Below are 24,811 nucleotides of genomic sequence, written 5' to 3'. Positions count from 1 at the left end.
GGTGTTTGAATCGAGATCACAGTTTTTTTAAAGATGAATCGTGCAGCTCTATTGTCTTATCTCTCTCTCAGCATGAGTAGCACGAGGGCTTTTCAGTCTCACGTCTCTTCCACGCGTCCACTTGGGATATATTACGTCACTCAACACATTTTATCCTATGTTGGAACGAAAGTGGCTAACTTCTGTCAACCTCATCTACAAGCAAGGACAAAAATAAAGCAACTGAATTTGAATCAATATCGATTCTGGAATAAAAAAATCGATTTTAGAATTGTAAAAAAAAACAAAAAAAAACAACGCGATAGCTAGGTCAATCGTTTTTTTTCGCCCAGCCCTAATAAACGCACTGGTTTGTAGCAAATAGTTTTACCATTTACTACATTTTATTATTCTGTATATTTGCCTATAGCCACTAATATAATCTCACACATTCACAGTTGTAAAATAAGGTGCATAGCTGTGGTTTGGACTTCCCTATTCTCATTAGAACAATCTGGTTAAGTTTGGCGTCTTCATTTCTGGGTTCAAATGCGGATCAGATCCCAAAATAAAACAACAAACAGTACTAATATACACTCATGGTATGGTGTGGTTCTACTGAAAAATCATGTTCAACCACAAATGACTTTTTGTACTATCTTTCTCTCTGCAGCAATGTACATTGTTGTCACCTCTGCACGAGAGTCCATTAACAAATGTGAGGGATGAGCAGAGCAGCCCTGAGACACTGGAAGAGCACTCTGTTCAGCTGCACAAAATGCACGGTCAGCATTTCCTCTGCCGTTTTCCTCCGGAGTCCTTTTCTCTTTTCCTTTTTCTCAATGGTTTCTTGAAATTAGTTATTGTCACATTTTCTAGGAGCGAAACACGATTCCAGTGAACTATGCAAGTCTATTCAAGATGCCAAATCCTCCCTGCCTAAAAAGGTACAGATGCTTTACATGGGGTACCAAGCAAAATATGCTCTCAATCTTTAGTTCTCTCTGATAACCTGGACCTATTCATATGCGTTTAAGGATATTGTCCTAAAGCATGCCGACTCCTGGACAAGCCTGGGTAAGATGGCTACTCAAACTCCTTGCCCCATCAAATCGTCAAAGGAAAGTTTCCAGCAGTTTCGCAAAGTTGCCATCGAAAAAGAGGAACGAGAGAGAGCTCGTAAACTGCAGCTGGAGGCTGGTCGAGAGAAGAGCGGCACAGACAAAAGCAGGTATAAACGGATTCTTCGTTTTCAGGCAACAGTGTATAAAGTTGTGTTATGTAAATTTCAATTTGGAGGAGGTTCAATCTCTGCCTGGCTGGCTGGAGACATGATTCCAGCTGACCACAGCTTCCCATGGCTCGGTTTCAAAACCTAGCGAGTATGCATAATGCATTCAAAATTTCATTTCTATTATTAATTTACACTCGTATCCCCATAGCCCACATTTGATTTTTGTACGACTGTTCTCGCTGAACTAGCTGACAGTGTTTCCTTTTAATGATTTCTAGTCTGACGCAGCAGCTCCAAAAGACTAAGCTAGACTGCCAGCCTTCAAAGCCAGAAGTGGAGTTAGCAGAGCTGCCTCTGATGGCAGCCATCTTGGATCCCCCCAAAGCACCTGAGCCCTGCTCTCTTCCGCAGAGCTCTGTAGACAGAGAACGAGAGATGGCCCGCAGGAGAGAGCAGGAACGCCGCAGAAGAGAGGCCGTAAGTTCTTCACACACTAAGTATTTAGATATTCAATTAAAAATGTTAAAATATTTAATCCGAATAGTGATTAGGATATTTTATGAATCAAAGAATTGTCCTTTGTTGTTTGTTTTGATTATTAAATGTTATGGTTTTATTTATTATTATTATTATTATTATTATTATTATTATTATTTATAATAATTATGTTATATTTAACTCAAAGTCATTCAGTGACCATAAACATGTTAGTCAGCTACAAAAATAAACTCTAGAGAGGAGGTTAATTTGCATATTCATAGAACCGCATATACTAAATGAGGCAAGGGTGTAGAGTTACATTCTAGCTATTTTAAGGCATGAAGTTTGTTTTTCACAAAAAAAAAAATGTAATTTTGATGATCAAAGATGAGTTTTAAGGGATACAATTATTGACTACAGGGGGACTTTAAATGTGTAATTTGTGTTTGTATACAAATTTGTTAATTTTAACCTTCAATATTATAATAATGTAGTACCAACTGACTCCCTGTATAGTTTACAGCACTAGTAGTAAAATTTTCTAGAAAAAAAAAGTACTGTATATAATCTTCATGTCGAGGTCCTCATCACCCTGTCGGGGGTTTATTCTGAGATAACAACCGTCTGGATGTACATTATCCCGCTTATTACACGGCTACTTGCTACATAAGTAAATAATTAGACACGAAATATTGATCTGAGTTGAAATGTTTTAGGTCTTTAAACGCAACGCTTCCGTGGAGAGAGCTGTTGCTAGCAGGGCAAGTTCAAGCTAGACAGACATTTAAGACATACGGTTTACAGTCATACAGCATTTCACCACATAAATAATATGGAGATAAGAGATATTGATTTCAGATTAAACGGTTTTAAAATCGTACCTGATTGTATCTTATAATAATATTGCCAAAATCCCATTATAATTGCATTATGAGTGTGCATTAAAACACACCCATTGATACTATTATTGATATTACTGTAATTAAGAGTTGTTTGTTGTAATGATTACTAAGTAATATAGGTAACACTTTAAAGTAAGGTTCATTAGTTAACATTAATGTATTAACTAACAATGAACAATACATTTGTTACAGTATTTATTAATCTTTGTTAATGTTAGTTAATAAAAAAAACAGCTGTTCATGGTAATTCACACACTGTAAAAAATAATCCTGTAAAAAAAATGGTAAACTACTGGCAGCTGTAGTGGTGTGTGTGTTGGTGTTTTTTTTTGTTTTTTTGCAGTGCATTAACTAATGTTAGCAAATACAACCTCTGAATTTAATAACGTATAGTAAATGTTGAAATTAAGATGAACGAAGATTAATAAATGCTGAAAAAATATTGTTCATTCTTAGTTAACTAATGTTAGCTAATGAACCTTATTGTGAAGTGTTACCGTAATATATCTTCAGGGATTATATTATTTGTATTCTTATTAACCAGATTATTATTCATAATAACTATTTAAAAACATTGTTGCTATTGTTATGACTATATGATTAATAGTTATGTTTATCACTATGATTAGTAATGCATGTTATGCAACAACTGTAATGGTTATTAACTCATACAATGTGTTTTAATAATAGTAGTAGTAATAATAATAATGTTTTATGATGATGTTTTATTGACACATACTTATCTTTTTAATGCTCTTTCTCTAGATGTCAGGAGTCATTGATATGACCATGCAGAGTGACATAATGGCCACCTTTGAGAAGAACTTGGACTGAGATATAAACAAATAAAAAATGTGCTTGTTTGTGTTGCGCTTCTGTTCAGTGAACAGTGCAGGCCGTCTTTTCCCTTCCCATACTTGCTCCATGAGTCCTGGTGACTGAAACGGGTCTTGGTGTTTTGACAGGCAAAAAAATACTGCAATACAGCTGCATCACTTGACATTTGTACTAAACTAGCTCTTGTAAAAATAAGGATACAGTAGTGGGCATTGTACAATGTTGTAAGACCAATATTTGCACCATTAACAGTGTTGTGTATATTTTTTTTAGTTTTTTTTTATATTTTGATAAGTTTGATGCTTGGATCCAGAAATGCCTGCACTGAAACGCTGCTGATTGTCTGAGGCAGTTTTGAAAGAGAAACATGTCTTGACGATTCACAACAGTTTTTGTTATTCTGTATTTTTGTTTATAAAGAAGAATGTTTACTTCTCTTGATGATTATTATTGCCATCTGAATCTTTGACACATTCCATCACCCCTTCTGCTGTATGAATATTGCATAGCTGGTCGTCTTGCGCTAGCTGTTGTCAGAACTGTAAAGGATATTCCTGTGCAGGGCCCCGTCCCTGTTTATCCTATTAGCTAGTATTTCATATATTTGACTTAATGCAGCAATTTAAACAGAAAATGTGCTGGCTGCGTTAAACTTGTCCTGTTTAAGTTATATATATATATATATATATATATATATACATATATATATTAAAAAAAAATATTTCTGTAGTGTCAGAAATGTAATGTAAGCATGTGTGTATAAATATTTAGCTTTTTCTTTTTTTACTGGGGGACAATTATTATTATTTTTTATTTTATTTTTCAGGTGTCCGTCTTTGACGAATCAGACATATTTAGAGGAGTTATTGCACTTCCTGTATTTCTATTTGTATCCACTTGGAAGTGCAGTGCCATATGTTTCTCTCTTGGAGATGATAGGCAGTTCTCTGTGCCTAAAGTTAGTGGGTTCTCCAGAGCCATGTTGATTCCAATGTGTGATCTGGTGATTGTAACTGCACTGAAAACATGTTCAAAATCGTTTCTCTGACTCTGATGGTTGTGACAGTTTTCATCCCAAGCACTTTATTCATTACACCGCCATGCTGAGGTGTCACAGGCTAGCGAGGGAAAGACATTATTTCAAAGAAATCACATTCTAAAAGTTAAATCAATAAAAGAAAAATAAGTATTTTCATTAAAATTTGTGTTGTGGTCATTTATAATTATGTTGAAAAAATATTTATATTTTGGTCATTCTTGTTTCCCAGTACATATTCGTCCCCATCATATAATCACTATACTGTTAAAAAGTTTAAGGAAAGTAATACTACTATTCTTCAAGGACATCATATGTAAATGACAGTGATGACATTTATGTTATAAAAAACGTGTATATATTAAATCAATGCTGTTCCTCTGAACTTTTTATTCATCAAATCCTGAGAAAAAGGGATTACAGTTTCTGCAACAAATATTAAAGCAGAAAAGCTGTTTTCAACATTGGTTAATAAGAAGAAATGTTCCCTGAGCACCAAATCACCAAGGATCATGTGACACTGGAGACTGGAGTGATGATGCTGAAAATTCAGCTTGTCATCACAGGAATAAATTACATTTTATTATGTATTAAAATAGAAAAGTTATTTTAAATGTTTATATTTCACAATATTACTTTTTTTACTGATTATTTTAACATGGGAATGAACCATCTGACCATCTGTTGCCACAACGTGAAAAGCAATTTAGAGATTTTCCAGGTGTTTATTTTAAAACGTGTTCCAAACAAAAATATGTTTTTAGAGAATATTGTTCGAACTGATTCTATTACATAAACATTATATTAGATAGCCTAAAATCACAAAAAAAAAAAAAAATCGAAATATGGTTTAGAAACATGGTCAAAATTGATCCAAGTACTATTTCACTGCACAACTTTGGTTTCTTTTCCGTTTTATCAGGTTCCATCCATTTCACCAAGCAGTAATTAATAAAATGTCCATATGTGTTATTTGGACTGTCCTTGTCTTTATCGATATTTTGTTTCTTAACTGTAAGTCAACAGCAGAATAGTAAGATTGTAGCCTATAGGATACTTTGTGTCCATACATCTTATTTAGTAAGACCAAGTAAGAATATCTAATTTGCTCTAGGCGGACTTTAAATTGGTCTCAAATAATCGTTATTTCTATGCACCATGATGAGGCACTGTATACTTTTGTATCCTAGGTAGGTAAAATATAGAAAGAGAGATAAACCTCGTTTTCTCTGCGAGCGCGACTAAAACGAGATCTCTCATGACTGACGAAGCTTCTGCTCATTATTACCGGGAGCGTTCGCGAGAGTCCAGAGAACTCTGCGCGCGGACAGTCTATGAGCTCGCGCTTGAGCGCGAGGTGGGCCCAGGCTGCTGCGTTTACTATTATGGGAGCCTTCTAGTTTTGTTTGTCAGTGTATATGAGGTGTAATGGTTTAGTCCGAGGTGCAAAAACACCTTTGGGACTGACTGAGCATCTCTCCTGTCACGTAAGCGCGACTCCGCACCGTCTACACAGGGAATCAGGGATCCTCCCCTGTCAGGATGCGCTCGTGACGGTGCGACAGGGCTATTACGATGCACGTCGTTTTTGAAACACAGGCAGTTCAGTAAACAAATCAATAGAAGCCTTGATCAACAAGCGCATTCTTGCAGTAATGTAAAGATGGCGAGACTGCTTCATAACTTGCTGTTGTTGACAGTCGCGCTGACGCTAAAGATCAGAGTTATGGGATACTGGTCTCTCATCTATGGATATTGCGCGCTATGCACGGGCGTAGCGCTGCTCAAACTTGGCTGGAATATCATCCTACGACCGTCAACAACCTTTCAGTGGACGGTTCGTGAGACACCCCCCGCGTGCCTGAATGACACGTCCTTGGGAACCCACTGTTATGTTAGAATCAAGGTAAGAGATTTCGTTAAGCATCGGTGTAAGATGGATGCATGACAGTAGCCTATATGTAAGAATGTATAACTTTACCCTTCGGTGCTTCCCATGGGATTTTTTATTGCTCAGATGTTACTGTTGCAAATTCCTCCTCAGTTATATTTCTTTTAAAAATATGAACTTTATTGTCTCAGTCAGTAAGAGTAGGCTAAACAAGAAAAAAAAAGAAAAAAATCACCCTGATGATACATTTGAAGACAAATATTTGTGTATATCGATCATATTTGCAGATTTTGTATCTTGCCAATGTCAGTTTGAGACATTGTTGAGAACAATGTTAAAATTGTTGAGAAGATGTGTGAAATTAATTTGAACTCCTTTTAATCTCACTGAGAAACATTTGAGACATTAAAAGTGATATGACCCAAAATGAACATTCTGTCATATATATATACACACCCTCATGTAATTCCAAACCTGCATGACTTTTGTCCATACAATGGAAGTCAATGGTAAAAAAAAAAAAAGTCATGCCGGTTTGGAATGCCATGAGGGTACGATGATATAATATAATGTTCATATTTTTTGTTTCATAAGGTATCCCTTTAAAGAGATTGCATTTGTGATTTTTGTCCTAATGGGTTTTCTCCTGGAAGAAAGCAGTGACCATCAGTGACCATAAATTCAGCACCTTTTGGGTGGACAGCAGTGTGATCAGTTTCCCACAATATAATAGTCATTGGACTTTGCTGTCCGCCCGAGTGGTGCTGAAAACATATCCTCAGGCAGTCTCAAGCCAGCTGTGATGTATATACCTGCAGACCTTGATAGCGTTCAAATGTTATTCTAATTGTATGCACCTTTCTCACTTCAAGTTTTGTTCCTGAGTATATGTGTAATATTTTTTGTAAAGGAGGAAAAATATTGTAAAACGGTCCCTGCAACTACTGGGAGTGAGGGATTTGGTATAGAAAAACTCTTGCATCAACTCATGATTTCTGTATAAAAGTAAAATAACAATTGACCTTAAATAAGTAATATCCAAATGTGAGTTAAACAGAGTTAAAAAACAAGAACTTTATATAGTTATAAGGTATTGGGTTGTTTTCTGTATTTAAGCAGGAACCCAAAACTTTTTTCAAAAGGACAATTTTGCATTGCAAACAACATTCTCTTTAAATAGCCACACAACCCGAGGATACTATCACATGCAATTTGATGCAGGCTGTCATTTAACAGGGCATGAATTTTATCGTAAATGTCAATGGAAGATATTGCTTTAATATTAGCTGAAGCCTGCGGACAACGCTCCCTCTCTCCCTGATACATTTTATGGCTCTATAAAGCAGAGAGTGATGTGAAAATGGATTTTACATCAGGATGGACAGGCCCGAGTGATTAAAGGAACCGGGCAGCTTTTATGAAATCCTCTGTGAACGGTGAAGAATAACTGCCTGTGGTCTCTGTGTGTTTTTAGGAGTCTGGGCTCAGATTTCACTATGTTGCTGCCGGGGAACGAGGAAAGCCACTTATGCTGTTTCTGCATGGATTCCCTGAGTTTTGGTGAGACTCAAAAGAAACACACTCGCACACACAAGGGAAACACTTCTCTACTGGGATGCTGCCAGACACAGATCGGGAAATATGTTGTTGTGGAATCAGTCCACATTATACGCATGGAGTCAGAGATAATATCTGAGACACAAACCTTTCCTTTCAACACATGCTTCTCTCTTTTTAAGACACAATGTCTAAAAATATCAGCCTAATGCTATTAATATCCTCTTGAGATTCCGACGTGTGCTGTTACTATTGTTATGAAATGTAAAACGGCTGATATATTGTATTACTGATATATTGTGATATGGAGTGTCGTGACATTCAGACTATCTTGGGACCAGTGAAGCTGTCGTTTCAGTGAGCTGCCAGACAGCAGAACTGCGATCAGGACAGGACTGTGCCTAATTAATGTGGCATGGCTCCTTTCTGCTTCACTAGCCATTCCACTGCTCCAGAATCAGTGATGAACTCTTGGACGAGTAGAGGAGACCTGGAGGACGCCCTTTTTTCTGACTTCTGCTCCACTTTAGTTTGCTGCATTCAAAATTGCAAGTCAAAGATTTCCCACACTTCTGAGCAATAGGAAGTGTTGAGGTTATTATAGGGTGTGTGTGTGTGTGTGTGTGTGTGTGTGTGTGTGTGTGTGTGTGTGTGTGTGTGTGTGTGTGTGTGTGTGTGTGTGTGTGTATGTTAATTGGGTTTGGGTCATGAGAGCCTCTTCTCTCCTGACTCGTCAGAATCATAGGCTTCCTTCTGCTTTTCCTCAACTTTCTCTCTCTCTCTCTCTCTCTCCCTCATTCTTCTCTATCTTTAAGACACAAATACCATTAGGGAGTGCTGCCAGAATGTACTAATACAATAAAAAAAAAATCTTGAGTAAGTCGAACTAATGTCAGGGTACTTTCACTCCATACATTTTTAACAAGCCATTTCATTTAAAGTGCTATAGCCTCTGCTCCTTCAGATTTTTGGCCCAAGTGGATTTCAACACACATCATTTTAATTTGTACTATTATTGTAGGTTTAAAAAAAATGTGGCAGAAATGATCCATTCAGGTCTAAATTTTGTCAGTCTAATAAAGTCGTTCCCTACCACATGTTACAAATATTCAGTTGTGTTTGTCCTTAGTTTCGTTTTCATGGACTTATATTCATGAGTTTCCTGTGTTCCATTGTTCTTTTCCCGTTTCTCTTGTGTTTTCATGGTTACATTTGTTTAGTTCAGCTGTGTTACATTAATGACCTCGTTTGACAGCATACTTAAGTTCAGCCTTCTCCTGCGTTTGGCGTCCGGTCTTGTACTTGTAGGCGTTAGTAACTTCCTGTTGTTCTGTTATATGCTGTGGATTACGATTAAAAACTCACGTTTGAACTTTATCATTCGTCATCGTCTGTCTGTCTGACACCACCTTGTCTTTTGCACAGAACTTGCAAGATCCTCTAAAATATAAAAGCTGTTATATTTACGTTTATGAGCTATATTTACATTAACACTATAGGGAAAAAAAGTAAAATATTGGAAATATTATTTTATACCTGTAATTAAATTTACTTCTTATTAGGTTTACACATTTTTTACCCGTTATTAGAGACTTGCCACATGTGCACAACTGTTTAAAAGTTTTAAAAGGTTTTCTGTAAAATTTGTAAAAGTTTTTGAAAGAAGTATCTTATGCTAACCAAGTATAGAGTAAAAGCTGTAATATTGTAAATTATATTTTAAATATTTTAAAAAGGTATTTTTTTTCTGTGATGCAAAGCTGAATTTTCAGCATCATTACTCCAGTCTTCAGTGTCACATGATCCTTCAGAAATTATCCTAATATGCTGATTTATTGCTCAAGAAACATTTCTTTTTAACCAATGTTGAAAACAGTTTTTTTTTGTGTGTAAACTGTGATACTTTTTGCAGAATTCTTTGATGAACAGAAGAGTAGAAGTGTTTAAACATTTTTACTGTCACTTTAGATCAATGTAGTGCATCCTCGTATAAAAAAAGTATGAATTTCGTTTCTTTTTTAAATCTGCCCCCAGACTTTTAAATGGTAGTGAATAAAACTGAAATATGAAACTGACTGTCAGTAGTGTACAGTAAAATAATTGTGATTATTCAGTCATTCATTAATTCACTCATTAATTCACTCATTCATTCACTAATTTGTCATTATTATTTTTTTTTTCTTACTTTTCCATGGACTCCCCAGCTCCCCATTGTGACTCCCTGGGACCCACTTTGAAAATCCGTGCTCTATACTATCTTATGGATTTAACAAAAAAAATTAAGAATGTAGAAAAGAGAGAGTGAGTGTTCTGACATCTCAACCTTTTAATCTAAATTGAATAGCAAACTGTATGCTTGTGTAACTTGTAGAAATCATAAAAAAAAACAAAAATGTACCCATGTTTTTCCAGGTTCTCTTGGCGTCACCAGCTGAGGGAATTTAAGAGCGAGTTCCGTGTCGTTGCCGTGGATATGCGAGGCTACGGGGAGTCTGACCTGCCCTCCTCCGCTGAGAGCTACCGACTGGACTACCTTGTCACCGACATCAAGGACATTGTTGAGTATCTGGGTAAGAACAGACTGCCTCCATTATCTCAGCCCTATTTCCATTTCACATTCCAGCCTGTCTAGAGGTTTTGATAAGGCTGTTGTAGTGGTGAATGCTAATGTAGCGTTCTTCCCAATAGTCTGTAATGTGAAGGTGACCCGTTCACAGATGCCCTTGGCTTTTTAGATGCGTATTGTCAGTTTAGGCTGCTAATTATCTCTAGATTTTAAATACAGAATTACTAGTTGAGCTACGTTACAACGTGACTCAAGGACAAGGACAATTGTGGAGGAACACTGTATATCATGTCAAAGTTAGATTCATCTGTCTGCTTGCACACAGTGGAATGTAAGCGGCTGGTGGTGTATTATGACAGGTCGTCAACGACACGTTATTAGGATTCATGATGATGTTTTGCTCCAGGGTCTCAGCTCCTTGACATTGGAATCACTATATTGCAGACGGTGGAAACTTCCACCCTGGCTCACAGCAATGGAGTCATTCATCCTTAGTCAGTCCTTGATATGACACTAAATGAACTGCAACTGATATTATTGCAAAAAAGAGGACAGTGTAAACAATATTGCTAAGTAAAACATTAGGCCCAACATACATAATTTTTTATATATATATATATATATATATATTGTTACATAAAAAAGAAGAAATAGTTCTAGATTTCTAGATTTGAATTAATTGGCTTTCTGTGCCATATTTTATATGATTTCATTTATATTCTAATCTACAGATCCCCGCACGTGACATGCACACAAACCGAAACTATTGTCCGAATGAGCACCAGTGTGCAATGTGTCCACTAAGCTACAGTTCCGACTTAAAATTTAATGCTGAATGTAAATTAAAATATTTATTTTTAAGTTCAAAATTATGGAGCCCAATATGACGGGTAAAAAGTAATTCATGTTTTAATAATTTGTTCCTTCTTTTCAGTTCAATCGTGGCCACATTGTATTCATTCCCTCATTTTAATTTAGTTAAAACATAACCATGTTTTACCTAAAACAAGGAAACAAATTAATAATACAATTGTCCACGAATTAATAAGATGCAGGAACAAATTCCAAATGTTTTTTTTTTGGGGGGGGGGGGCTTTCAAATTAGAGGACAACATTTTTGGTTGGAACTGTGGCCTAGTGGTTAGACATTATGCTATGGTGCTCAATTGGAAAATATGAGTTTGAGTTTAGCTTGTGTAATTTCCCGATCCTATTAATAAGTCATGGTTCAATGCTTAATTCATGGCAACAAAAAATGGTCTTTTTCTAACCCCTGCATGTCATGAAAATATATTAAATCATATAAAATGTCACTGAATACCAATTATAAGTAAACTCTGAAGTAGAACTGTTTTAACCTAAATCCCAAATATCAATTTTATTTCACAATAAATGGTTATGGTGCTTATTTGGAAAAATATGACTTTGAGTTTGGTTTGAGTCATTTCTCAATCCCATTCCCCCTGTTTTCGCTATCATTTCCCATCTAGTCTCTCACTTTTCCTATTAATTATGAGGCATACATGCATAACAAACACAAACATGTCAGCTTCCTCCTTCTGATCCTCTCCTCAGGATACAACAGATGTTTTCTCGTGGGGCATGACTGGGGTGGCATCATCGCATGGCTCTGTGCAATTCACTACCCTGAAATGGTGACAAAACTCATAGTGCTGAACAGTCCTCACCCCTGTGTTTTCACTGGTAAGAGCCCTATACACCTGACAAACAGACTTCCTCTTCAAATATGCCAGTTCCAGAGGCTCTGCCTTGTTTTAAGGGCTCATTAGTATGACCTGCATCATTCACAATGAAATATTGTGGTTTTGCCCAGGGAATCATGGGGCTTTGCCCTCCATCTGTCTTGTGCACTCCAGCCTGGAGGAGGAGGTAATTACAGGCTGGCTTTTGGCAGAGACACGGGACCCTCTTATAATAACACTCAGTACTTGCCTATAGTGACACATACACTAATACACCTTTTGATTTTCTTGTTCTTTTGATATGTATCTCCTCTAAATGGGGTGTCTTTAGTCTCAACCCTGTAATGCACGTTATGAAGCACATTTGATTCAATTTTCTTACATAAACTGGATCTCATTACTGAAATCAAAAGGTATGTTGCCTAGAGACAACGCTGTGGAAAAAAATAATCAAAGACTGATAATAGAAACTACCTGCAACATGACAGAATTAAACAAAATTGGCTCCTAGCTCATCTTTTAATTAAAAAAAATGTAAATACTTAAAAGGTAGATATTATCTATATAACATAGTTTAACACGTAGATAATGTAAAAGACTCTAAATGTTTTACAATTAGGTTTATCTACTAACAAAATTGAATCGTATTTTATAATGGCTTAAAAATCAATGCAATTTGCTTCTCTGAGAGCAGTTCTCCAGAGTAAAAATGTGTGTCCTCCATGCATTGGAGATTTTAAATTATTTTAAAACGACTGCCAGGATATAGTGTGACCAAAAAATCTCTTTACTCATTTATTTAAAATCTAAATCCAAAACCATTTCATTGGCATTTTATATAACTCAGGTGCTTAAAAAAAAAGGATTTGTGAGGTAGAGACCCGCGCCTCCCGCTTCCCACACAAAAGTGTCTTCTTGCCTCCTCCAGCCAATCAAACCTTGTCCCGCGCCACGCTCTGTTGCGTCAGGTCCCGCGGGAGTGCAGGTCTCTACCCTGTTGCCACCCTGTACAATGGTGGGTTAAAGGGATAGTCCACCAGAAAATGAAAAATCTGTCATCATTTACTCACACTTAAGTTATTCCAAACCTGTGACTTTTTTTCTTTTCTGCAAGACACAAAAGAAGATATTTGGAAGAATGTTGGTATCCAAATAGTTTTGGTTTCCATTTAATTCCATTGTATGGACAAGTCAATGGGAACCGAAACTGGTAAGCAAGTGTTTTTTCTTAATTTTCTGTCTTCTCTGTCCAGATTATACCCTTCGTCACCCCAGTCAGATGCTCAAGTCAAGTTACTACTTTTTCTTCCAGTTGCCACATTTTCCAGAGCTAATGCTCTCCATCAACGATTTCAAGGTGAGCTTGACAGAATACAATACTGTTTAAAGGTTAGGGGTCAGTAAGGTTTTTTCTTTTCTTTTTTTAAAGAAATTAATAGCATACTATTCAGTAAATATGCATTAAATTGATTTAAAGTGACAGTTAAGATATTGTTACAAAAAAAAAAGTCAAATAAATGCTGTTCTCTTGAACTTTCATCAAATAATCCTAAAAAAAAAAAAAAATCAGGCTGCTGGAAATTCAGTTTTGGTGACACATGAACAAATTTTGCTGAAAAATATATACAAATATAGAAAACATTATATAATTCAATTATTAAAACACAATAATATTGTATTACTATTTTTACTGTGTTTTTGAACAAATAAAGCCTTGGTGGGCATAAGAGACTACTTAAAAATCTTAGTGACTCAAAATAGTTACCAAAAGTATATACTTTTGTTACTTGATAAACCTTACTGTAATAAATTAATGTACAGCAAACAATAGATTCTGAATTTCTGGACTGATTTGAGAATTTCATATAAGGAACTATACATATGTAGCTTATAAGCTTAGAAATGCTAAATTAGAGTGTGGGTTGATGCTATATCTATTGTTTTAATTACCCATCATTCTGGATAATTCTTCATAACTGAACAGCTTTTAGGTCCAGCATGTAAATTTGTTTGTCAGAATTACTAATACAGAGTAAATCAGTAGGCCAAGTATATCCATCTGTCTTCAACACACACAGCTGAGTCATTATGAATCAGCTCTTTAACTAACACTTTGACTTGTTTTGGATAAGCAAGTAAGGAAACATTTTCTCCACCAGCATCACGTAGTGACCCACAGTTCTGCAAGAGGAATGGCTCAAAATCACTCTGGCCGCTGTGCAGGACTTGTATCTGTCATTCCCAAGATGAATTCATGCTGCATTGGCCGCACAATTAATAATAATAAACTAATAAATTATTGTGGTCTTAAACCAGGTCTTTCAGTTTTGTTATCCAAACCCTGTGAGTACATAGTAGTTAAAGACACCTAATATAAAGTGGGACCAAATTATGTGACTTCTTTCTCATTGCTTGCTAATGTGGATTTACAGGCGCTGAAGAATCTATTCACCAGCCGCAGCACAGGCATCAGTTGTAAAGGCCGCTGGCTCACCACAGAAGACCTCGAAGCATATCTGTATGCTCTCTCACAGCCAGGGGCCCTCACAGGGGCCCTCAACTACTTCAGAAATGTCTTCAGGTACTTGTGTATCTTATTTTAAAAATCTTATAACAAATTATGTCTTTTAACTGGTTTGTTGGTGTCTTAAAGGGATGGTTCGGAGTAAAATCAACCTAGGGTCCTTTGCACCATGACCTCGAGCCAAACATCCCCCCAGAAGCCTTTTTTTCACTTGGTCGAACATTATTAAAGTTAGAGCTTATTTAGAGAAATCAGCCAGGCTTAGTGCAGGCGCTAATGGATCCTATGTTGTATCTCGTAAATTACCCCACTAATAATGCCCAGAATGGTACCAAACTTATACAGTAGTACAAATAGGTTCTATACTCTACAAATGAGGCATTGGAAAGTTTGTAAGTACATCAGGAGCATAAGGATGTAGTGTAACGACGCCCAGTTCCAGGAATGCACTAATATTTTGTTGGTAGTACCAGTTTGCAACAATTATGAGTTAACACTAAGTTGTCAACACTTCGGAAAAAATAATAATTTGTCGTTACACTATACATCCTTATTCATCGCTTTCTGCCAGGACTTTTACGTGCTTTTCTCAAACCACTGAACTGATGTCGACGTCAAGGTTAGCAGTAGCATGAGCCGTCAGGCAAGTGTTATTTAAATAACCTCCTGATGTACTTACAAACTTTCCAATGCCTCGTTTTATGATTACAGAACCTATTTGTACTACTGTAGAAGTTTGGTCCATTCTGGACATTATTAGTGGGGTGATTGACGAGATAAATCATAGGATCCATTAGTGCCTGCACTAAGCTATTCGGCTGATATCTCTAAATAAGCTCTAACTTTAATAATGTTCGACCAAGGGAAAAAAGGCTTCTGGGGGGGGGGGGGGGGGGGGGGTTAAAAAGTAACAATTTTACTCCGAACCATCCCTTTAACACAAAAATGCTGTTTAGTTACTGTTAGAAAATGTCGCCCTCTAGTGCCTGAAATGCATATTTGTTTTTTTATATATTATTTACTAAGCAACTTTTTTGAGGAGCTGTTTTTTTTTTTTTTTTTTTTTGGCTATTGCAGCAGTAATTCCTATAACATCATTGTTTTCTTATAAAGAAAAAAAGATTATATAACTATTTCAAAATGTTATAGACATAAAAGAAATCGGTATCATCATGATTTAGGTGGACAGAATGGGAACTCATTTCATAAGTGCATGTGTCCCTGTCAAGAAGGAAAGAGATTGATTTCATGCTCTCTGAACTGTGCATGAGCAGCCATTAATTCACTGCTGATGTAGTAATGATATTCATTCATATTGAGTTCATATCAGCAACAGATCAACTGCTGGGTGTATCTCTGAGAGTACTAAACAATCAAAATGGGTGTTTCAGTTCATTTTAATATACCTCTGACATGTGTGGAAATACTCTTGCTTTAATCTGCTTGCGGAGTGCATGTGTTTGAAACATGTGAGACGTGCACGCATGACTGAGCCCTCCATCTGCTCCTGAAGCACACTTTGATTATGTCTCAGGGCAGAGCTGCGCTGACTGTGTTTGTGTGTGCGAGTGAGTGTGTAGGTGGGCAGGTGGGTGTGTGTAGGAGGGCGCTGACATAACAGTTTCTACGGAAACCAGAAACACTTAAGTCCATATCAGAGAACTGAGGAGAGGAGCCTAAGGTGTCCAAACCTTTAAACATGTCTTTACCTCTTTAACTAACTGGTGTGTCCATGGTGGGTTTTTAGGGCTGTCAGAAAGCTGGAGGGTTCTAGGGAGTCAGTGGAAACATTATAGAGAATTTTTTTTAGATTTTACAACATTTATTTTTAATACTGTCAAAGTGGAATGATATTTATTATGAAAAACAATATAAAAATATTTAGCTGAATTGAAGATATATGGAAACATTACAATACATCTTATAGAACGTAGAAAAAAAGATTCAATATAAAGTCAGATAATATTTTGCTTTGGTTTCAGTGCAGTAATAATATAAAAGCTAATTATTTAATTTAGCATAATAGCACACTTTTTCTCACATAGTACAAATAGGTCTTTATACATATTCTAGCTGCCTTCATATTTTAGGAAGGGGGTCTCTTGCAAGGGAATCATCATGTATGGGGATCCATACCATCAAAAAGTTTGAAAACCCCAGCTATATTCTTAAAATGGCACTGATACTTGTAAATGTAATATTTCTGTTACGTAACTTGGTATATTAGAAACCTGCACAATGAGAAATAATTCTAGGAAACAGACTTTAATCACAAACACTCAGAAACCAGGGGAAAACGTTAAACGAGGACACATTAAACGAGGTGCATTCTAACCAATAACATTTATTATAGACCAAAAATAATGAATGCACTCAAACTCACATTTCCTAACATTCAAACAAATGAAGAGAAAAATACAAATGTGATCAAATTGACCAGACCAAAATCAAGACAACTTCACAAACTTCACCCTTAAAGGGAGAAGTCAACAATATATGCATTAGATCAAAGACAACAAAAAGAACACTTAAAAAACAGCTTGCGTGTGCGTGCGTGGTGTTCATCGTCGCGTGCCTCGACCTGTATCACTCTCGTCTTAACTCCTCCTCAGAACTCCTCCCTAGTATTTCTTCATTCCTCCTCATGTCCGCAACAACAAACCCAGAGCCAGTACCAAAGCCCTCTAAGGGCCTAAAGCCTGAGCCCACCATAGACCCAGAGCACGTCGAGTCTGTCCAGGTTTATGAGCTGGCCACAACATCCGTTTTGGAGCTCAAGCCTGAGCCAGTGTTTGTCCTGGAGCCCTTACCTGCACTCGCCACGTCCATGAACCACAAGCCAGAGCCCAGAGCCGAACCCTGCCACGTCTGACGACAGGTGTGTGAGCTGGTATCAATGTTCACCCCTGAGAGAGTGCTGGTGGAGTTGGACATCATGGAGCGGAGTTACACTCATTTTCCTACACCTGGGTAGGGTTGCACCAGCCGTTCGTAAGTTCTTTCTTAAATTGGAACGTAAAGTCCACACTAGAGGCTTAGTAACTACTAGCTAGTTTGTAACTAACTCTGAACTTTATTCCGTTGCACCATTTGTTCGTAAGTCAGAACGTAGCTAGTAGGTCGTAAGCTCTCCGTAAAGTAATGCGTAGTCGCATAATATGACGTTTAGCCTCAATGATCCAATAGCAGCCTTCAAATACGTGAGCAGATGTTGTGTTGAAATGCTGTGAATTTCAGTTTATCCTTAAGGATAATGAATTCATTATTTTGCCTCGCGTTACTAACGGTAAAAATAAGTTTCCATTAAATACGATAGCCTGATCATTAATAACATAAGTGTTTTTATATGTAAATAACATTCAGAAACTGTATTTGAAATGAAATGAATAAGGATCAATAAATAAATCTTGATACAAAAAACAAAAAATTACGTTTATTGATTATGACTGATATTTGACATGCACAACATGGACCGATGCACACAGCGGCGTGCTGTTTAGGATGGGTTCGTGTTAAAGATAGCCGCTAACAAAGTAATCTTTTCACATAATGTTCTCTCTCTTAAAATGTAAGCAAGTGTAAATGTTAACATAATCATATATGTCTAAAGAATTGAAGTCTGTCAGGTAAAAGAAGAGCTTATTGATGCAGTTCAGTCTGTCTGATATTTGATTCCATCCGTTACTCCTGATCGGAGGCTGCCGTAAATATTTAGTTTATACGTAGAGTTACGCTTCAACTAAGTTTAATGGTGCAACGCAAAAATATTTAGAAGTGCGTAAGTCGTAACTTAGTGTCCATTTACGTCAAAACTAGGCTAAGTTATAACTTACTGGTTGCTGGTGCAACCGGCCCCTGAAGTATATTCCTCCTCATGCGAACTCCTTTATACCCTGATTCCCTGATACAAACAAGCCAAACAAGGTCCCGTCTAGTCCAAAGTAGTCATTGTTGGTTAAGCCCAGTTCCAAGTGGTCTTCGTGGCCATTGAGTCAAGCCAGTACCAAGTCTCCTTCGTTGTCCAACACCAAGACTCTTTCGCCACGGATGGTCCAACTCAGCCTCCCACTCTCAACTCTCTCCTCCTCTGGCAAAACCATCCAGTTCTTCGGCCTTGCCTCTGCTGTCTCCTTTCAGCCCTGTGGCTCCTCCAGTGTTTCCGACGTGTTGCTCAGCTCCGCCTTAGTGCATGAATCCCTCAGCTCCAGCTCCACCTTAAGCCTCCGAGCTCCCGACTCCACCTCAGCCTTCCGACCCATCAGCTCCACCTTGGCTCAACGCTCCCTCTGCTCCACCATGGTCCGTAATCCTATTGGCTCTGCCAGGCTCCCTCCGGCTCCACCTTGGTCAGTCATCACCCCGGCTGTGCCATGGACTTCCGGTCCTCCGGCTACACCTCATCCCCTTCTTTCCCTCTGCTCCACGTTGTCATCACTCCCACTGGCTCAACCCCGGTCTGCCAAGCCCCCATCTCCACCTTGGTCCCACGAGCCTGCGGGTACTCCTCGGCCTTCCAGTCCATCGGTGTCACCCCTGATCTTCAGCTACGCCTGGGCCTCCCTGGCACTTAACACTAGAACTGCCATGGCGGTCATTTTGACCGTTTTGAATTTTATATCTGCAATAACTTTGTTGAAAAAATAAATCAAATCCTGCTGGTACCTGACTTTTCCTAAAAGTGTCTGTATTTTCATTTAAAATGTTTTTCATATAAATTACACATAAGGCAAAAAAACAAATGAACATATTTACCTATTTCGGCCATAGACGGTCAGATTGACCGCACTAAATTTCGCGGTATTATTATACATATACCAATATACACAACAATAAAATGTGGTAAAAAATACACAAAACATATTCCACAACAAATCATTTAAATGGAATGATATTCAGAACAGAACAAGAATGAAAAAATAACTATGAACAAGCCAAAATGAAATAGGCTACTTTCAAGCGAAAGTGAAAGTAAGCGGCGTTGGGCTCACGTAACTCTCTAATTAGAATAAAAATGTTTCAACATTTGCGATGTATTTGGATGGTAAACTATTCTTTATTATGCTTTGTAGGCTACTTCACTCACGTTCCAATATCGACGGAAAAAATCTTCACATGCGCAAAATGGTACGAATTGTAGGCTACTGACTATATAAACAGAGCAGTGGATTTTTTTATATGTTAGGTTGACTATTATTATATTTTATTATGGCTATAATGAACAGGCTGCGATGTCAAGATTGCAATGCTGGAATATGGTGTGTGTGTGTGTGTTTGTGTGTGTGTGTGTGTGTAAGGCGCGGGCGCGGGCGCGATCGAACAGTGTAAACATGAAAACAGGCTGCTCCGTCATTTTGGACATCTACGGATATTATTATTTATAGATGTATAATTAAACTTGTTTAAATGTACAGTTCGGTGTTGTTTTGTTTTTAAAAGATATCCTAATACAATAAATGCATTAATCTCTCAATTGGGTCTTTATCATTAAAGATATAGAGTTTGGAATCTAGCGGTCAAAATGACCGCTTGCGGCAGTTCTAGTAGTTATGGAATTCTGGCACTTCTAGTGTTAACCATGCACACCTGTCACTCATCAGCCCTCATCATAAGCCGTAAGCACTATATAGCACACCATCACAAGTTGTCTGGCCTCGTCAAGAAAACACGGACTCACTTACCTGGATTACTTAACTTTGGATAACAGCCGTAAGCATCTAGTTTTATCCTCAAGCCTTCTTCAAGTAATCGTCTAGAAATCAAATTCGTCTCATCTTCCCTGTCATCTTCTCTTCTCGTCTGATCCCTAGTGTGTGTGGGTCACCCTCATCCTGCCATCAAAGAGAAGACTGGCATTTACCAATGTTATGACTTACCTTCTGCTGTGTCTGTTCCTGCTGCCTCAATAAACTGACCTAGTGTTGTTCTTCATCGCTTTCGTCATCATTATGTCAGAGCCAGTTTGTACTGGTAGACAAAAATTATCTTATAAATTGTCAGAAGGTTTTTCTGTTTGTCATTTTGGGGCTTTTTTTAAAGTTATTATTATATTATTATAACTTTGTTATTATTATGATTTTTTTTAAATATGTCATTGTTATAAATATTTTGTTAAACATAATTTTCATAATTTGAAACTAAAATAAAAAGGTGTGACATTTTAAGGAATGTGATTATTTCATATTTATATGGATTTCCATATTTTCTGAGAGGTGTGGACCATGTGAGTCATGGCATTAAACAATTTCTAAACAAACTGCAAAATGCTGCATTCTCAAATACATTCATTTAATGCATTAATTGCTTCCGACAGCACTGAAAAACAAACGATCAGCATCTGTGCGGGACAGAGTGAAGAGTGAAGTGTGGCAGTGGTACATGCTAGCAGCTCATGATACAGTGTTTTCAGTGTCTTGGAATGGCTCGTTTTACAAAAAAAATAATAATAATTTCATACATCATTCAGTGGTTTTGTGTGAACGCAGATATTTCTTGAGATGACGCCATGTTTACATAAAAACATTTTTAGAACATGAAAAAAAAAAAAGTTTGGATAGGGAAAGCTCTGGCTTTGTGTGGATGTGGCTTCATTTTGTTTTGTTCTTTTTCTTGTGTTGTTTATGCTGCCACACGTTTTCTCTGTTTATTCTTTGTTGTTTCCTGAGTTGATTATCTCATTTGTTTTTGGTTTAAGTATAAATTAAAAGTGCTGCATTAGATCCTCTTCTCCTCTTCATTGCCAGCCCAGCCATGACAGATTGATTGGGAACAGTTTAATTGGTAACACTTCACTATAAGTTTTAATTTGTTAACATTAGATAACTACATCATTTAACATGAACTAACAATACAAATATTTCTGGGTGTTTCTGCAACTACGGGCACTTTTGACTATCCTAATTTAAAAAAATAAACCTCTATGAATTTCAATTTTAACCATCACAGTCTGTAATACATATAAAGATTTACACAAAATAGAATGTATTTGTTAAGATTTTAATCTGGAACATGTTTATTTTTTATGTTTTTCGGGTCATCTTCTTAAAAAGTGTCCTTACCGCAATGTTACAATAACGTTCATTTTATACATTTTTCTTTAGTAATTTCTATAAAAAATGTAATATATTTAAATAGCTTTTTCAAATTTGATGCAGTTTTGTAAATACTGATATAAAAAAATAGTATACAAAATAGGGAATTTCATGTTTTTTTCTATGCCATGTAAAAAATTTACAGTAACCTTAGATGTCAATTGTTTCCATACACACAAACGATAACATAATTAACTTTTTATGACAGATGTTGCAATTTCAATGTGTTAATCATCTCAACTTAAGTGTAAAAATATTTTTTTTTTGCAAATGAAAATGTGAAAAAAAGAAAATAGAGCAGTGCTGTGGTAATGACATCTTGTGTCGGTAAAGACAAAATTTAATTTTTAATGTAAAAAATGGCATGTTTATATATATATATACTAATATAAATACTAATATATACTTAAGTACTAATAATATACTAAATATTTGTAATTTAATATACAGTAAACCTTGAATTTGTCTCTACCGCAACAAAAAGTCTTTACCGCAACACCCAAATTTGCTGCGGTAAAGACATGTTGCGGAAATGACATTTTTGCTAATATTTTAGCTAATTGGCAGCTAGCAAGGCCTACCACATTAGTTTTGACTCTTAACATCTTAATATATGTGAATTCAACAGTAATATACATTTATTTTTAAAATGTAGTTATAAATACACAATTATTAAGCTGAATGGTAAGGACGCACAATAAATACTAGAGCAGAAAAGATGATGTTTACCTTATTTTTTTGGTATCTTGTGAGTGAGGTAGTGTGGTGGTCCAGTCTGTCAGCAATGTGCTCATGTGATAATTTCTGTTTCCATAGAAACTAGACTTGTTTGTGTTCGATAAAATTTCATAATAAAAGCTTTTTTTCATTGTTGCGGTAAGGACTCAAAAGTGTGGGACAGGCACATTTAGTTAAAAAAATCATAAAAATTATCAGTAAATAATACAAAGAATTTTAAGATGCTGTAAATGAATCTGTATATTAAACAATTCCATTTGAAATAATGTCATATTGTAAAAGAATGAGCTAATTTTAAGTATCTCAACATTGAAACCACGGGTGTGGGACATGAGCAAAAATGGTGTTTGGACCTATAAATGCTTCATAATTTTACATTAAATCATATTATTTATTCATCATTTTTTATGTCAAGGTTTGTATTGACACTACGTTTATATTTATGAAACATCAAATGACAAATTTTAACATAAATCAAAAATTTCACTCCTGGGACTTAAAAGTGCCCGTAGTTGCAGAAACACCCTTCTACAGAATGTATTAATCTTCGTTAATGATAATTTCAGCAGTAGTAGTATTTGTTTAGATTATATAATGGACCTGGGCTAACATGAACCATCAATGAACAGTTAACAAATATGAATAAATACTGTAGCAAATATATTGTTTGTTGTTTATGTTAATTAATGCATTAACTAACGTTAAAGAGACCTTATTGTAAAATGCTATCGATTAATAAATCATCATATCATGTAATTAATTTGACATTTAACATTTTGAATCAATTGACAGTCCTCATTTTTGTATTATTTGTATTCGGCAGTGTCCTCCCACTGAGTCAGAGTGAGGTGAAGTCTCCTGTATTGCTGCTGTGGGGAGAGAGAGATGCCTTCCTGGAGCAGGACATGGCCGAGGCCTGCCGTCTGTACATCAGAAACCATTTCCGCCTCAACATCATCTCTGGAGCCAGTCACTGGCTGCAACAAGACCAGCCCGACATCGTCAATACACTCATATGGACTTTCATTAAGGAGGGAGAAGGACGGAAAAACTACAGGAACTTATAATGGGGTCCTTCGCCCCCTGAGCTTGTCTGAAGAGGGGGACCAGGGAAATGCCTGTGAACAAAAACCAATGTAATGATTAATGCAATCCTCGTTTTAAATTTGATACATTTAATTTACAGAAAGAAATCAAAATTCAGTGACGCGGAAAAGAACAAAAGCACATTTTAATTGGAGGGGTTACGTAGAGGGTAGTACGTTTAATCTATTTTTCTCAAGTTTGCACATGACATTCGCCTTAAGGTTTCTTGGTGACAGTGTTTAAAAGTGTGTTGCAAAATATCTGTGAGTAAGTTGTAAAGTGTGGTGCCTTTCAACATACCATTTTGCAGCGTAAAAGATGTGCCATATCTTTTTGAGGCCGAGCTGTGGGGTTGTCAGCCATTTGTATCATCAGTTTTGATACTCTCTAACACGTAACACAGTCTTAAGGGAGTCCTAAACCCTTCCCCATCTCTATCAGGTAGTGTTGTCTTAGTGGAAAATATTGTTCCTCTTCTTTTTTGTATTTTTGACAATATTTGGCTTAAACGTTTGAGAATGTCATTATTTTGATCCTCCTGTATGATAAAACAAAGTGATGTTTCAATATTGTACACTTTTTTTGTATCTCTTCCTAAACATTGCATCTGAGACAATAGAACCAGCTCTGTGACATTTTGATTTTATAAGCAAATAAATAGGCCTAATAGTGGGAACTTACTCACTTGACCTCTCTGTTACCTTTGGTTATTGATAAGAAGGATCTACAAATAGGCGTAGGATCTACAAATGTCTGGTCTTCTTGCGGAAATAAAAGGTTGCAGTTACAAATTATTGTGGAAAGTCAAAAAGTCTTGTCAGAATAATTTGTAACTGCATCTACCAAATTTTCAGAAAAGCGTTTCCAGAATTCATAGACACTTTAATTACATTTTCAATATTTCATACTTTGGTCCGCCTTGGTCAATTACATAGCAATCATTATCATTTTTTAAAAGCTTTGTTCTTAAATTGACACTTTGTTTATTTAGTAGTAAATATTTTCAATAAAGTAATATTTCAAAAGTATTCTTTCAATAATGATACAATTATGATATTATTAATTTAAGTTTACTTTTTATTATTGTTTAATATTTTGTTAAACAACAATATTTGTTGATTGCATTAAACCAAAAATAAAAGGTGTGACCTTTTCCGTGGGGTATTACTTTATATGTAATATGCAATATG

At 36.4% G+C, this 24,811-nt stretch overlaps 2 protein-coding genes across 3 annotated transcripts in view; both read left to right on the top strand.

The window, feature by feature from the left end:
* The window catches only part of brdt (bromodomain, testis-specific), a 34,675-nt gene extending 30,550 nt beyond the window's left edge, over positions 1-4,125 (top strand). For both annotated transcript variants that reach the window (XM_084425595.1, XM_084425594.1), the window contains exons 17-21: positions 653-764; positions 859-926; positions 1,017-1,210; positions 1,492-1,690; positions 3,361-4,125. In XM_084425595.1, the coding sequence (XP_084281721.1) occupies positions 653-764; positions 859-926; positions 1,017-1,210; positions 1,492-1,690; positions 3,361-3,429 (642 nt within the window). In that variant the 3' untranslated portion in view covers positions 3,430-4,125. The remainder of the gene's footprint in view (positions 1-652; positions 765-858; positions 927-1,016; positions 1,211-1,491; positions 1,691-3,360) is intronic.
* A 1,653-nt stretch (positions 4,126-5,778) lies between these two features.
* Positions 5,779-24,309, top strand: ephx4 (epoxide hydrolase 4). The gene is made up of 7 exons (XM_084425593.1): positions 5,779-6,374; positions 7,834-7,919; positions 10,329-10,486; positions 12,058-12,186; positions 13,439-13,542; positions 14,618-14,766; positions 23,359-24,309. The coding sequence occupies exons 1-7, from the start codon at positions 6,132-6,134 to the stop codon at positions 23,600-23,602; spliced, it is 1,113 nt and encodes a 370-aa protein (XP_084281719.1). The 5' UTR covers positions 5,779-6,131; the 3' UTR covers positions 23,603-24,309.
* The last annotated feature ends 502 nt before the right edge of the window (positions 24,310-24,811 follow it).

This window comes from Rutilus rutilus, assembly GCF_951802725.1.
Source record: "Rutilus rutilus genome assembly, chromosome: 12".
Classification (NCBI taxonomy): Eukaryota; Metazoa; Chordata; class Actinopteri; order Cypriniformes; family Leuciscidae; genus Rutilus; species Rutilus rutilus.
This window is presented reverse-complemented; position numbering and strand designations above follow the sequence as displayed.

Excerpts from the sequence above, each read along its gene's own strand:
- ephx4 (XM_084425593.1), top strand. The coding sequence starts at position 6,132 with ATGGCGAGACTGCTTCATAACTTGCTGTTGTTGACAGTCGCGCTGACG. Across the intron at positions 6,375-7,833 it reads ACTGTTATGTTAGAATCAAG|GAGTCTGGGCTCAGATTTCA; the intron begins GTAAGAGATTTC and ends GTGTGTTTTTAG. Across the intron at positions 12,187-13,438 it reads TCACCCCTGTGTTTTCACTG|ATTATACCCTTCGTCACCCC; the intron begins GTAAGAGCCCTA and ends TTCTCTGTCCAG.